The sequence below is a fragment of the Argopecten irradians genome, chromosome 1, assembly GCF_041381155.1.
Source record: "Argopecten irradians isolate NY chromosome 1, Ai_NY, whole genome shotgun sequence".
Lineage (NCBI taxonomy): Eukaryota > Metazoa > Mollusca > Bivalvia > Pectinida > Pectinidae > Argopecten > Argopecten irradians.
In genome coordinates, this window is record NC_091134.1 from 40,049,797 (window position 1) to 40,066,747 (window position 16,951).

At 34.7% G+C, this 16,951-nt stretch overlaps 1 protein-coding gene and 1 pseudogene across 1 annotated transcript in view; one reads left to right on the forward strand and one right to left on the reverse strand.

Moving 5' to 3' along the window:
* LOC138327608 (uncharacterized) overlaps positions 1–8,532 on the reverse strand; it is a 29,234-nt gene extending 20,702 nt beyond the window's left edge. The window contains exons 1-9 of the mRNA XM_069273830.1: positions 8,500–8,532; positions 5,777–5,845; positions 5,036–5,167; positions 4,029–4,286; positions 3,567–3,726; positions 3,185–3,285; positions 1,533–1,732; positions 904–1,018; positions 206–345 (exon numbers count right to left, since the gene is read on the reverse strand). Coding sequence (XP_069129931.1) covers positions 206–345; positions 904–1,018; positions 1,533–1,732; positions 3,185–3,285; positions 3,567–3,726; positions 4,029–4,286; positions 5,036–5,167; positions 5,777–5,845; positions 8,500–8,509 — 1,185 coding nt within the window. The 5' untranslated portion in view covers positions 8,510–8,532. The remainder of the gene's footprint in view (positions 1–205; positions 346–903; positions 1,019–1,532; positions 1,733–3,184; positions 3,286–3,566; positions 3,727–4,028; positions 4,287–5,035; positions 5,168–5,776; positions 5,846–8,499) is intronic.
* Positions 8,533–8,689: 157 nt separating this feature from the next.
* Positions 8,690–16,809, forward strand: LOC138327609 (uncharacterized; annotated as a pseudogene).
* The last annotated feature ends 142 nt before the right edge of the window (positions 16,810–16,951 follow it).

Sequence of the window (16,951 nt, forward strand, 5' to 3'; positions counted from 1 at the left end):
TTCACTATGACCAAAAGAGCGAAAGTTATAGACCATACAACTTCAATGCATACTAGCTAAAAGTTTTACGCCCATTTTCTGGGCAAAAAAATGTGTAAAGAAAGCAAACCAAGATATCATATCGTGCACAAAGAGAGACAACTCTGCTAAAAACCGTTAAGACAATTTGAAAAGTTATAAAGGGAGACAACTTTGACACACCTACCTGTTCAAGTCCTTCCACTGTGGCTTTGTCTTTGCCGTCATCTACACCCACATACAACGGCTCCTTCTTTAATGAAACTCTTGCAAGATCTTCAATTTTCCGCGTTTGTGTAGCTGAAAACAGCATTGTCTGTCTTTTTTCTGCAAATGCAATTGTATAACTAGTAGTTTACACATGAAATGAAGGTGTGGCTATATGAAGAAAGGAATTATGTAAAGAAAAGCAGTTATATTTAAACAAAATTAAGTAGGAATTTAATTACCAAGAGACACTAACTATCCAATTTCTCATTACAAGGCCGCTACTACTTGACAGAAGCTATAGAAAGATTACCTGTATACTGTAAATCAACTTTCTTTTCCAATTTACTTTCGCAAATTTCACAATCCAAGTAAATTCACAAAAGTTTAAATCCACTAATTAATATCTACATCATTTATTTTGATTGATATTTAAATGTGTGAATTTTCCTCTTCGCGAATCAAACTTGTGTTCAAATGGAAATCACACAATTTAGTAGCCACAAAAGAAAGTTGGTGTACAGTATATGTGCAGACAATCTCCATCAACACTATTGCCTGTGTCACTTAACTTGGCTAAGAATCTATCGAAACAAGGTCTAATGGGCCCCAATCCCTCACCGGTTATCTGGTGATTGAATGCTGCCATCCCTACAGACAGTAAGATATTGCACTTACTTGGTAAGAGTTTGATGATCTGTTTCATTTCTTCTTCAAACCCAATATCTAAAATTCTGTCTGCTTCATCAATAATGAGACACTGCAGATTCTTGAACATGAAGTTAGGTGTGTTCTGTGAAAGACAAGATGATCAAATGAAAAAATACATAGTTTCTGTTAGAGGATGTAGAATAAATAAGATTTGTATTGCCTAATATAAGTCTTAAGTTTCTACAACAATTATAAAATGTTCCAACTTTAGTCATAAAAAACCCATTTTCTTTTCTACATATTAATTTCAACATTACATGGAGACCAGACATGTTTTCTAAAACATCTGTTTCAAGAATGAAGAATTAATAGTAACATTTTTTAAAATTTCATTTGAGAAAGAAAATGCACATTGATACATTCATCTGTGAACTGGGGTTATAAACTTAATGAAAATACAAATTGATAAGCAAATCAGTACATTTTAATCTGTTGTTTCCTAATGTTGGGGCTTTTATATTTACCGTCATCAAACAAATTTCTAGGAAAATCCATCTACATGAAAAAGGAAAATACAAATTATCATGGCTGCTTATTGGGAATTGTCACATCACTTTTCCAATGTATGGTTTAATTACTAAACAAATTGTACTTACCTGTAAATGATCCAGAAGACGTCCTGGTGTTGCGACGATCAGGTTAACTCCCCTGGAGAGCTTTTTTGCCTCCTCCGCCCGGTTGGTCCCTCCCATGATCAAGCCGTATGTATGGAAGTGATGCTTCAGTAATTCTTTTACAACTCCAAAGCTCTGCATACACAGCTCTCGAGTAGGGGAGATAACTATACAACCTGTACCTATAAAAACAGTTCAACAAAGATAAGGAATAAAAAAAGTATCTGTACTAATATAGTCAATCAAAAGGCAGATAATTGTACAGTATATCTAAAATAAGAGATACAGGTAACTATATAGCCAGAACATCAATTTTATACCAAAATTGTACTCATACTAAAAGCAAAGCATTCACTCAACTGGAAATATACACAGACTTTATCAAAGAGTAAAGGGGAGAAAATCATACAATTGCAACTATACAAAAAGTTTGTCAAAAGCACAAAAGGGAGATAATCAATACAAATTAGAGCTTTACCCAAGAATTCAACAATGATAATAAATGAGGAGACAATCTTACAATTGCAGCTCTATATATACTATATAACTAGAAATATGTCTGTTAGACATTAAGTGCTCGCTAAATACTTCCTAACCTTAATTTCCGCTATGAAATCATCCTCTGCAATAGGTGTACGTAGCACTTTCGCTCATTATCCTTGGGACTATTGCAAGGAGATGGTTTAAGCCCTTTGTGCATTGTAATAAATACTTTCCTTTACTTCATCAGAACTTTAAATGTGAAATTACTTTGAAGTTCTTTGTTACATAAAAGTGTGTTTATTATCATATTGATATTGATACAAAACACTTGTTTCGTTGTTCAAAATAGTCGTCCGCTAGAACACCGTCCAGTCTCTGTGCAGGTGGTGACTTACATGTGTCATGCTTGAACGCCTTTCTTGGGTATATTAGTTCTAGAGCTCAGAAACTCAGACTAATATTTTATAATGATTTTTTTCATTCTGTTTCTCTTATGCAAAGCTGTGCAATTTTATAAATATTAATTAGAACTGCAGCAAATGCACTCTATGGTCACAGGGTTTAGTAAGCAATAGTGCAATATACACCTGGGACCTAGGATGATGTGAAATAAATTAAATATGTGGCCGGTACTAAAAGTTATCTGTTTCGTCACTTTCTTTTATTGACTATATAAACCTGAATTGCATTGTATTGTTCTGGAAGTTTCCAAAGTCGATCAGATGCTTAGAATATCGTGACCGATACAAGAGTTTGTATGATACGCCGCTTGAAGTTTACACAAAACAAATGCGTTTAGCACTGTGTAATGTCACCGTTGTTAATTTCTAGTAGATTATCGCTGACATGTATATCTTAATATGTGTTTTTGAAAGTTTGGTGTCACTAAATCATGGCAAAATCTATTAAAAGGTATAAGACACTGACTTCCGGTATCGCGTGTGCAGTTGGAATCTGCGCAATGTGGATGTACACAGACTCTACATCCGACAAGGAAAATAATAGTATGAGTACACTCGCACTAAAAAGAGCAGTGGTGCTAATATTTCAGCAGCAAGACATTTGCAGAGGCATTGTAAAGTTGGCCTCTTGGCTCATACCATGGTAAACCTGCTCACTATTATAGACTTATAGATGTGTAATAGGCGTACCATTTCTGGGTAGAAAGCGAAGTTTGTTGAGAAGTTCCACAGCTGGGATGAGAAAGGCTAGCGTTTTACCACTACCCGTCTTTGCTGCTCCCATTAGATCTCTGTAACATGTATAAAATAATAGCATATTATAGAATAATCTATGGCTTTTTTGTGTTGGTAGATACCAATGTGATAATAAACAGAATGAATTAAATGTCAAGTAAGCCAGGATATCTCCATACAAAAAGATTTTTTGTACTTATTCTACTGCATATATGAATTTTTGGTCAAATTTCAAGTTTATTTGTATTAAATCATGTGGAAGGAATAAAGAATTGTTATTAGAAACACGCATCCTTAGTCTTTTATTTATGTTTTTCTCCATGTTATTTTTCTGTACCTGCCCTCCAGTAAATGAGGAATGGTCTGGGCCTGTATTTCTGTCATGTGTGTAAATCCCATATCTTGTATGCCTTTCATCGTCTGCTCCGACACCTTGCCCTCTAGAGACTTGAATGATGTGTCCGACAGGATACCAGCTCCTAAACCTGACCCAGGCACTGGAAGAAGATACAGAACATGTTTTGATTTTAGGATACCTGTGTCTATTCCGGCTGGCCTGAACAGAAATACACTTATAAGAAAACAATGCAGATTGCTTGGTCTAAGACACATTTTAACTCCTCTCCTTCTAAACAGACATGGGTAATGCAATACTCCGATCCCCTAACCAATTTCAAGGTGAGTAGTTCATTAGAGTTATGTCCCTTTCTTCACATTTCGAAGTATCATACATTAGTCTCTTATAAACACCAATATGCACAATATAGAATTTATAGTTACAGATCAATTTTTTGCTTACATTTAGATTCAACATCATTTCTTATTTCTGTCTCATCTCCACCATTTTCACTTGACTGATCATCCATCTCTTCACTATCATCTACACTATTATCAGCAACATCCTCCTCGTCATCACTATCATCTTCACTGTCAGACTCTCTAGGTTCATGTTTTAATTTCTTCGCAGGAACCTCTCCAGTATCTTTAAGTTTCCGCTTCTTTTTCTTTATTTTCTTTGTTGCTTCATCTGTTATTTCTGGGTGTGTGTCTTTGCTCTCTAAAAGATTTACAAAATTCAGAGAAAATAATTAGATAATTCAAAGTTGAGTGAATTTCTAGATGATATCAATTATTCATGACAGACACACTTCATTCCTTTCTTTTCTTTCATTTTTGATTGGTTGGTTTGTTAATTGGACTTAACATCCTAGTATTAAATAGCTATGGTCATTTAAGGACAACCTCGCAGTAGGCTAAGTTTGGTGTTTGTGAATATATCAATGTTGTAAAAGACTGGTAAATTTGTGTTGTGTCCCATTGTGATACAATGAAGTGGAACTCTTGCCTTTTTTATAGTGCTATCTCTTTGAAACATGCTTTTGGTTTTATTGTTTTAACGTCCTATTAACAGTCAGGATCATGTAAGGACGTGCCAGGTTTGTTGGTGAATGAAAGTCGGAGTACCCTGAGAAAAACCACTGACTAGCGGTCAGTACCTGGCAACTGCCCCACAAGGGATTCGAACCCGCATCCCAGAGGTGAAGGGCTTGGGAATCCCATGTGGGGCATGAAATATGCTGCCAAATACATGAACACCAATTTAAAGGTATACATACTTTCTATTTTTGTTTGAAAAGTGTTCTTCTTATAAGCAGGCCAAACATTGATGCGATGGTACTTCCAATATCTTACTTATTCAGAAAATGAATGCCAGGACAGTACATAAAACAGAGCATTATAAGCATTAAAGACAAATATTTTCAGTGTACATATGCTATATACTCTAGTAAAAAAAAAATCACTTACTTCCATTTACAACTTTCACTTTCCTCCTGTTCTTCTTTTGTTTCTGTTGAACTTGAGGGATATCTTCTGTGAGGTCTCCCGTATCTCCATCAATAGAATCTGTCTCCTCAACTGAATCTGCTATTGAGGGTACTAAAAGGAAATCATATTCATATACCTACACATGCCTGGAATCAAGGCAGAGCCAAAAAGACAATTAATTAAAGATATATAATTATAAAATCTCCTATATATGCTAGGAGACTCAGTGATTTCCTGCAATAATTTCAGGGGTCTGTACCTTTTCAATTGGGAAAAATTTACATTGTATTTTCTTGAAATGTTGGGAAGATACAGCAAAATTTCTCTAGGGAAAAGGCCCCAAATTTACCTAAAAAATCACTGAGGCTAGAATTTTTTTACTGTTAATTTGGTTGTATAAATTTCTGAGAATAGATTGCATGATTTCAAAATGAAATCTAGTATAAAATGGTCTGTGTCAATTTATTCATGTATTTGAATATAATCCTACTTTTCCTTTAAAGAAGTACACATAGCTACTTTGTTATCATGTGGGTATTACATTGTAATTTTCAAGAATAACTTAATTCAAAATAAAATAAAAATAAAAAAAATATTTGAAAGTTACTTTGATTTCATATATAAATATATGTATTTAAATAATAAAACAATAATAAAAGATTTGTTTCAATGTTCAGGGCTGGAATAGATAATGAATAAAAGCAATAGAATCTGATATACCTTTTGGTGTTTTCATTTTCTTTGCTTTCAACCTTTGTTTCTTTTTCAGCATTTTCATCTTCTTCATATCTGCAAGAAAAATAACAGGAAGCAAATTTCAGTTTAAATAGAAAACATAACATATATGTAATCAACACTCCAGTTCAAATGTTTACATGGGTGTAATACTCATTAAAAGTCAATTATCCCGGCCTAAAATAGTATTAACATGTATTAATTACTACAACAACATTTGTATTACCACATGCAATGCAATTATTGTGAGCTACATCCATAAATAAATTTAAATCAAAAGAAAGTTGGTAAAATCAGACGAATTCCAGTCATGTTCATACAGGAGTCTGCATCAACTCTAACTGCTATGTAACCTTAGTATCTTCAATACTCTTGGGGTTACTATCACTGTCATTATATCTACCAATGGAATATTTCATCTGTGGTCACACGCAGGGACTTCAGTTTTGCTAAGAAATATTCCAGAAGTGTCATGGATACAACACATAATGACATTGAACTGATAGTATTGGTAAGCCCTAGAGTATAAAAGAATGTCAGATGTTTCGCCCCAAAGTCGGTTAGCTCCTAGACGTTTCAACCCACTTGTGACAGTTGGCCCCCATCCCCAGCTAATTAAAATCGATGTTTCATAGATAGTCATCCCAAAAAAAGTACAGTAAAAGCCCATTATATCGCCACCTTCTCTTTTCCTTGATTTTGGCGATATATCGAGTTTGGCGTATATCAGATTTGTCGTTAAAATCTTAATTAGGCCTAAATATAGGTAGTTCTTTGGTGCCGTACTAAAACAGACTTAAATTTCTAGTCAGTCTGTGTACTGTACGGCCACTTCCTATTTTGTAATATGAATAGTTTCAAAATTAATGTAAATTTTGATAGTAGTCTTTCAATAAATATGTCAGCTTTATGTGTGTAAAATACGAAAACTGAACTCGTTTGTGTTACCAGGTGTCTTCGTTCACAACATTTTGTATTGCTTCCAAACACTCTTGAAAAAATTTCAAGAGATATTTTTCTTTTATATTGAATATATGCATTTATCATTGACTTAAAGATCCAAGTATTTAATCATAATTCTTTCACGACAACGTGTACAAAATGTTACTGCGCAGCTCGGACCTGCCGGTTGGTGATCATGACCCAGGACCTGGCCATGCCTTGTACCTGCGTATAGTGCGCACCCCCAACTTTTCACTTGATAAATTATGAAAAAAAGTGTGCACTATGCGCGCAAAAATACGGTAGTAAGTAAAACACTTTTACGAAAGTGAGTTTTATTCACCACAACTTGCGACAACTACCTGTAAAACAATAACAAAGGTGTACCCATATTGTTAATTGATTTCACAGTGTACACACGGTCGTACACGCGGCCATAGTGTGTGTACCTGATTACCTGTCAGTCGGCAGTTGAGCACCTTACGAAAACATGTGTCCCTATTAACAGAATTTGGCGATATTAATGAGGTCATTATAGTGTTATTTTAATCATTTAATCCGCGAATGCCATGGCGGATGGCGGTAGGCGGGTTAGGCGATATATCAGGTGTATTTGTGTGAAGGTAAATCCGTTCTGAATAAATTCATGGCGATAAGCAGGTTTGGCGGTAAAATGGGTGGCGATATAACGGGGTTTTACTGTATACAATGATAACTTTCACATTTGTTGCATTTCAATTTGGTTATCGAACTCACAGGGGGCCATTAATTCCTATCTTTTAAAGATAAGCCTCGATTCAGTTCTCTTTCCCACATATTGTACAGTTTTCAGTTTATCTACATAACATACATGTAGCTGGATATGGGTCACTGGTCTGTTCAAGTCATGCAAAACGCCATCTTGTCAATCAACTAAATATTATACACTGACTGATGCTTGTGGTGAGAGCTCACTAGCCAATGAGATTTCATGGGGGAGGAGACATATGCATCAAGTGCCTGTCAATTATACCTGACAGAGTGTTAATTAACTGATCAAAGGGACAACTATGGGAGCATGTCAACTGTGTTCTAAAAACCTCAGTAATACGAGAAGAAACAAGACAAGAATCTATTCTATATATTAATTGTATATGATTTTTTATTCATCTGATCGATTTGAAGCTTATTCATTTGTGGTACTTAATATTTGGTGCAAAGCGTCAGCGTTTTTAGGGCAAATTCTCTGGGGGCGAACCAACTTCTGGGCTGACCGACTTTTGGGGCTAAAGGTTTTGTACATAGTGTTAAATACGATCTCTCTCACTCAGATGATGCATGGTCACATCGACGACCGCGGGTTCAATTACTGGTTGGGGCCTAGACAGGTATTTTCCATGTCAATCTGGGTTTGTTTGGTTTTTTTTCTATGACAGTTCACGATCTGATCATGCATATTAGATGTATAGTTAATGATCTGTACGCTAAAATGATAGTACATATAACAATCTTTTGGTTGTAATCGACTGTTTAGATATATTGCAAGCAGTGTATTGATCATTTTCAATTGAATTTTATGATTATCCTCAGGTGATTGCCTTTGTGTAAAAACGCCGTTTTTGAGAATGTGGTAATTTTGAGATCGATCTTGAATGAAAAGTTGCCTAACCCTAGAATATGATAAGGTCTATTATTCTGCTATACCGTATCTCATATCATAGACAATATCAAGGGGAAATGTAAATAAAAGCAACATGTTACACCACGTGTTGAGGTTTTTAACTTACCGGAAGCCATGTTGGATTTTGAATACCAACAAGCAAACCAAAGTCGTTAAAACATCAAATCTGTTTGAAAAAAAAAGGTAGGAGTTTCATGACTAATCAATTACTATATGAAACGATTCGATTTGTTGAAAGTTGTTTCGTAACATATACTGTACAAATCTAATTTAGAAAAAAGGCTTTGCGACAATTAAACTTATCGCATGGACGCTTGACTATTACCTCCTTACAGTACACAACCAAACATTTTAAAGATCATGTACATTCCAACTGAAACATGGCCGACACAGGTTCGTTTCTAATGACGCTTCATCATTTCACTTATTTTGTTGTGCTATTGTTCTCTAAACTTTGGAAAATAATGTTTCCAAATATTCCGTTGCATTACAAATTTTAACATGTTTTTATTTGGAAGCTTTTTATTTCGATTTATTGTCATAAAAAGAAAAACCCATTGTTCAGTTATCAGCTTTCTGTTCTCCACAGTTCAGTTACAGACATGTGCGTGCATGTGGCTAATTATTAACGAATCTTACTAAACAACAGGATCACTAACAATATTTTTTCATGCATCTGATGTTGGCTTTAATTGACAATGCACGCATACCCATGTGTACATGTAACTGTATATCTTCACAGTCACATATTATCATGACATTATACATGTTTCATTGGCATTTTTTTTTCTATTTCAACACATACCCAATCGAATTAAAATAAGACTTGTAATTCCACTCCACTGCAAGTATTGAAGCCTAACGTAGAGCATCGTAATGGAATTGAATTACAACCTAAATTTGATCAGTGTCACCCTATGATAATTTTAATGTACATATATACCTATGTACGTCATGACTATAGATCAATATTAATGTAGAAGCAGATAATCAAATTCTGTCTGGTTTCCTTTCAGATGATGTTCCTCCATTGGAGGATATGTCAGAAATGCTACAACAAGTTGAGAGACTGAGAGAACAAACACAAAAGAAAAAAGTTCAACAGAATGGAACATCAGACCATAATAAACAGGTTCAGTATCAGTATTTGTCCTTGTTTGATTAAATCTATCGCTTAGAAATTAGTTCCATGTACCATATTTGACCCAATAAGCGCCCAGGGCATTTAAAAAATTGAAAACATAAAAAGATGCTGAACAAGATGAAATTATTGCAAACCTATACAGTTTTGATAGTTTTGGTCTGATGCCCTGGCAATTGAAATGAGGCATCAAAAAAAGGAGGGGCGCTTAATAGCCGCTTATAGGGATATGAGCGCTAATTGGCTCGAATACAGTACATATTTTTTATATGGATGAAAAATTCATTCTCTGTGACTGAAGTGGCTAAATTATTAAGGTGTTCCACCATTTTACCACTAGCTCTCCAGCTCTGAGTCACAATTCCACATTAAACCATGTAACGCAGTCACTATGTACTAATCATGGCTCAGTTATTTTCCTTGGCATACACCGACTCCTTCAACACTGCTAGTTTAAAGGAAATTAAGCAAAAAATACTTCTAAATAATAAACTCCCATTCTTTTGTTCATGTTGCTGTCCAAACATTATTTATTTTACACTCACGCAATGCATGGAATGAGGTTGTTCCTAGCAGATATTTTTTTTGTGACAGTTTTTGATACCTTTTACCCTCTATGATAGTTGCTTTTTATTAAACAAAAATTGTAATCAGCATTCTTGTTATCACAAATGATGCAAACTTTTTTCAACAGAACGGATCAATGGAAAAGGTATCAGAAAGTCACACAAAAACACACAGCAACAAAACAACAGCAGAGGTGAAAAAGAAGGAAGAAGTAGTCAAGCCCACACCCAAATCAGGGGGAGATAATAAAGGTGGATTCGGAGGAATGAAGAAAGGTTTTCTATTTGGAGGAAGTTCATCTAAGACAACAAAGACAAAGAGTGCAATTGCTAAAAAGGAAACAAAAACAGACTCTGATGATTTAACATTTATAAAAAAGAATGAAGAGGAGTCATCATCGCAGTTCAAGTTTTCTGAGGTAGAGAAAGCCATGAGTCAAACATCTAGTTTACTAGAAAACAAAGGTAAAAGATCTGATATACAAAGACAAAGATAGATTGTTTGTAGTTTTTTATTAGTGTTCACATATGTCTATTATTTTAGTTGTAAATGAAAATTGATGAAAGGATAATATATAGTCTTTTATATTCTGAATTACATACTAAACTTTGGTTATAACTTTATCGTACAATCCTGAAACTTTACACATATTTTCTTGAAATTGAAAAAGACGTCTACATATACACTGTATGTGCATGTAGTTCCTACTTTTAGATATGATACACAAACTTTCTTTAGATCCACATTGAATGTTAGCTAATCAATCTATTAAAACTGCCAATGGTTATAAATACAATGTCCATCACAATAGTCCTGAAGTAATTATGATGTCACAATGCTATGTATCCATAACGTCACAACTGTTACCAATTTGAACCACAAATGTGTACTTCAGGGTAGATAAAATTTGTAAAAGTCCTCCTGATGATGGCCGCCTAGCGGTCTAAACTTGTCGACCACATCAATATTCTGACCAAAATAAAGAAAAAAGAACACTTCTTGGATGTTGAGGATCCTTTATTTCTTGATTATATGTAATCCTGAAACTTAGAATAAAAGGAAAATAAACATGTTTGAAGTGAATGAATGAAATCACAAATAAAAAGAAAAATGAATGAAAGATAATCAGTGTAAAGGATAGAAAACAGGTATATACAGTGATTTTATTACTTGAATTTTATTAAAAAAAAAAAAAAAATCTTAAATAATATCCTGAATTAACTTAAAAACTATGTAGATGACAAATGAAATTATTAATGAAAGTATAATGTTTGCAGCCGGATATTCTATACAAGTCAAAGTGTATTAAAATCTGACGTTTTTCCTCCACAGACTGGGTTACAGATGAGTTGTTGGATAATGTACAGAAAAATGAACGTCTCACACGTTGACTTCAGGACCCCACATTTGCCCGGGCCCTGGCAGAATTTCAGACAAACCCTCAAGCTGCTGCTCTGAAATACCAGAACAATCCCGAATTTCAAGAGACTTTCAAAGACTTTTGTGGAATTATGGGTATGTAGATGTTGATCTGCATTTTCTTATTTTTACGTTTTTCCATTTTATAACTATGAGTTCATATAAAACTCTATATCAAATGCAAGGAACATACTTATCTAAAGACATCTTAGAGTTTCTAGTAACAGGGTGATGAGGGAGGGGCAGATCTGTAGGAATTTGTTGTGTCCAGAAGTCATTCCATCATCTGTGCATTGTTATTTTTCTAGTGTCAATCTTCTAATGTTCTTTGTTGGACCAAATTTGACTAGGCAGGATATTGTATACCAAAGGCAAGTCACTATCACCTTTATCAACAAAAACACTTGAAACCTCATTCTTAGTATATGGGTCCTAGCGGGATGCAGTATCTTTATTACAAAGTCAGGTCTCTGTGACCTATATTTTGATATTTGATGTATATGTACTATCGTGAAAAAACTTGTCTGGGCTTACTTCTTTACAACAAGGTGCTCAAACATGATGACTTTTAGTATGATCATATGAGTCCATCCTTAGAGGGAAATAAAATCTCAAGGTACATACATACAAGAAATAAAGACTTAATTACTAAAAAATGTTATTTACAGTTGCTATATTTGTGTTATTAATTTCAGGTGATCATTTTAATAAAATCAGTGAAGCATCACCCAGCACGCCAAACCCACCACCTAAGGTCCAGGAGGTTCATACCAAAGCCGCAGGGGGTGGGGCTGACCTGTCGGTCAGGAGTTCCACAAACCCCAACCAACCCACCGCTGAGGATGAAAGGAGAATGCAGGACATATTATCAAACCCTGAGACACGAGAGATTCTAATGGACCCTTGGATACAAAAGTTGTTTGAGAAAATGAGGAAAGATCCAATGGATGGACAAAGGTATTGTTTCATTTTGCATTTATGAAATTGCATCCTTCTTTGTTATTGTAAGATTATTTGAAGAGCATGCTTTAAAACCTTTTTGGCAGGAGAGAATGCAGGACATAATGTACCTAGCATGTTGGTGTTTGTTGTGTACTGACCATAACTCAATATGTTTTCTCCAGCTGAATGTTAAATGATCTTTTTCTGTTAATAATTCATAGGCAAAGCACACACAACCAAACCAGACTTTCCCATGCATCTGTTGTACTTAACTATGTGCTACAAATGACCATTATTTTTGTGACTCTTTGACGGGTATGAGATTGCTTCTGAGAAAATGAAGCTGATGACCAACGATGAGTTCAACGACAAGATTCTTTACACAGTATCATCAGTGACAGGGGTAGGGGAGGTGGTTCTAACATCAAAACCATAAGACAAGATCCTAACCTTTGTATCTCACTGTTTGTTGTCATATATAACTGACTATAAGAGAAAGAGATCAGGAATTGAAATTCTTACTTTCCTTATAAAGTTTCCAGAAGTTTTGATCATCACTTTCCATCTTTGTCACCATAAAGCTATAATGCTTGTTGAAATACATAGTTACTTAAATCAAATAAATGACACAACCATACATGTACAGGAGACTAACATATATGTAGTCTAGATGAAGGGAAGGGGAGACAAATGTGGCTATGTATGCTTAGGTTCTGGGGATGGAGCCTGATTGCATGATCCTCAGCAGAGTCAGGGTTGATTTGTCATCTGATCAGCATATATTGAGGCTGTAATTAAAGTTCAGGTATGTGCAGTATCCAACTGTATATTTTAAAACGTGTGACAAACTGTATACCACTCATCAGGGCTTGGGAAGGTTTCTTATTAGGGAATATTAAGAACAACATCTAGATACAGCGTGCTATAGCTATAACCGATTATATTTTGTGAAAATGACTTGCTGCAATCTACAGCCCTATTTCTACCGTCACTGTGGTTCCCACTTCTACTAATAGATATTACCAAACATAAGGATGTGCTGTATTCCAGTGAATGATGTGGAAAATAACAAATTACAGGGCCGTTTGTAAGAAAATGTAAGAAATGCTGAAAACATGTCCTCAAGTACATCTGTAGAAATTGTTCATATTGACTAGATTGGAACTACATTATATACCGATAGAATGGGTTGTTTTGACTCAGGGTATGTTGTACTGATTGTTATACTTTAACACAGTCTTTATCAGGTAATTGTGATTAGTTCTTTGTATTGTCACATGCAGGTACAATTTTTGTATATAGTCACGTGACAATAGGATAGAAATGCACACAAGTGGTCACTTCATCTCGTCTCTGTTCAAAGACGTCCATGGTTGACAGCAATAAGTTATTTTACCTAGAAAAAGACTCCTTCTGATGTTAGGATTATAATATGTGATAAGTTGTGACACATGCGACTGCAATGTTCATGGATCACGAGAAGTTAGATCTAGCTAGATGCTATTTCAGTCTGATATTTAGTAGTAGTCTATCTGTTCTCCTGTCATAGTCGTTGTGGTGTTCACACTAAATATTCATATATAGATCGCAACACATTGTTTTGCAATTGATATGTGCCATCTGAAATAATGGCAATGTCTAAGATTTATCACGCATATATACGTGAACAATGCTTCATATCTTGCTGGTGTGACTTGTGTTTCTTTTCTTGGCTTGGGGATGAAGCATATTTTGCAATTTTGGTGGCACTTGAATTTGTGGAAAAAACTTACACTCCGACTCGACTTTACTTTATGCATACCCCCTTCTTAGTTGCAATGTGGCTTGGGGATGAAGCATATTTTGCAATTTTGGTGGCACTTGAATTTGTGGAAAAAACTTACACTCCGACTCGACTTTACTTTATGCATACCCCCTTCTTAGTTGCAACTGTCAGGACTGTGCGATGCATTGAGATATACTACTTTCTCTGAGTTATCGGTATCTCCAATTAGGTTTCTCATATGATTCTTCATCATTGCCCCAGTATACATGTATCTAGTACAGGTTCCTCATTTGTCCATTTTTTCGGTGTTTCCTTGGTGGTACAAAGATTCTATGGCAGCCATTTAACCATCAATTGGCATCCATCTATTCTGGATATATACAATGATTGGTTGTATGTCGTGATGGCCGTTTGATATACAAGTTGGAATATTAATTGTAAACTAAATTTTGTTGATGAATCAAATGGTCCGATATGTCCGCTTGGTAAACAAGTTTACATTAATTAAAGTTGCCCTTTATTTCATTGACCATGACCCGACAAAAAATGTGGAGCTGTCTTTCGTCCTGTATAAACTTACCTACCATACATTGTATTGTTATATTGTATTATATGTATATGAAATTAAAAAAAAAGCTGCTGACAGATACTGAAACTGTTGCCTTCCTTCTAAGTGCATGTAGTTCATGTGGTTTATTGGAAACTAGTAACAATGACACAGTGGCTGATTTACCTGCGAGAGACCTGAATGCACTCGATGTAATATCTTACTGTGAAATCATTGAACATGAAAGTTAACATGTTCATTAGCATGAACTATAAGAAGAACTATGCAACTCCACATATATCGATCTCTAACGTTACCATCACAGCTTACTTGTAAACAATGTGGTTTTGATCTCTTAGCTTTTTGAAAAGTTAAACATTATGGTCGATGTCTATATGGCGATGCCTCGTCTTAAGATGTCTCTGGTTGTTAAGATGTCTCTGGTCGTTGGGGGATCTTTGATAACTCTCCTCGTATGACCCTAGCTGTTGGCGTCCCTGAACCCTGCTATCATATGACCTTGTTGTAGGACACTATATCGATATCTCTATAACGAATCAAGCGAAAATATGACATGGAGATTATTGGATTTTATATTGCACGTATCCGTGTAGTAAACAAGAATATCTCACCTGAGTGATATACATATATGTGTAGTCAGTTTTGTCAACAGGATATTTATGAAAGCTTGAAGTTTCTTTATTTACGAATTAGCTAAAGACTCTTAAACAACTACTCGTTTTATTAATGTTTTTTATCTCGGATGTTCCAGGGTATTCTCGTTAAATTGACGACGTTATAATTTGTGATTTGGATTGCGTAACTTTAAAATTAATTATTTTGGCTGGTTTTTTTTACAAATTTTACAAAGAAGCATTAGTTATGACACCTCACAGCTGTCTATCTCCATAACCACACGTGTTCGTGTTAATTTTCTTTAGCAAGCATGGGATAATACTGTAAAGTTTGAAAGACATTTGAGATTGCCTACAAAATACATTATGATTGATTATGTCAGAATTAAACAAGACTTTATGTCGAATTTTTCAGGTTTCTCCAGAAAGCCGATCACGACAAGCAGAAGAAAATCCAGAAGCTTGTTGATGCAGGGCTGCTTCAGTTCCAGAGATGATGAAGTAGGGATGATGACTGTGTAATTTGATTGCTGACGTTGACCAGTCATACATGTACTGATAATACGTATACTGGACCACAAACCTCCAGATATCAGTGTCGACAGAACCTCCCAATAACTCCCAATGGTAAACACGCATTGTTATAAACAGTAGCAATGTGTCGTGCCATCCATTATGTCGCTGTATTTCCCCAGATAGACCGCTAATGGATCGCTTATCGACAATACAATTACAATAACTACAAAACACACTGATCAAACTCTGTCTAGTTTCCTAGATATCCATTTCATACTATTTTTTATTTCCATAAATAATTAATCGTTTGCGATTTGAGTAAACAATATAATGTTTGTACATATTTACATTTTATGTTTAAATAATCATCATTTTCCAGTTTTCTAGACAATGAACTTCATATATATATTAATACATCAGATGTTTTAAATTTATCATTTTTGTTTTGTAAATTATTTATTCTAATTAATTCTCCCATGTACAGTTTATATTGGCAATTGTCTTGTCACGTCACGTTGACGAAAAATTCTATTTAGGAATTGAAAATGGCGGAGCAAAACAGATACCCCTCTTTTTCACATTTACACTTTAAATGTGACAAAGGTCTATTTTTCTTAATTACGTATTAAATCATTTCAAAAATGTATAGGAGTTCTGGAACCTGTGTCAACGTTTCCGATTTTTTAAGTCATGGTTTGCAAAATTGTTACTACATGTAAATTCGTTTATTAAATCTCAAATGAAATCAGCATTCATTTTAGATCCTATTTGTTGATTACAATAATCAATCGATAATTTCTTCCGTTTTGTGTAAAATGTTGTTATATACATGTATGTGAATTGTTTTACCAAAGGATTTACCAAATGATGTTTTATGTTATAATGTCGATTAAATCTGAAATATTTTCAGACAAAGTTTTATTGTTATCATTGTAAATGATATATACTGGTGTTCTATAACTATCAGCCGGATTAACATCACACTAGTACTACTGGACTGTGTAACATTACCAACAATATATTAAC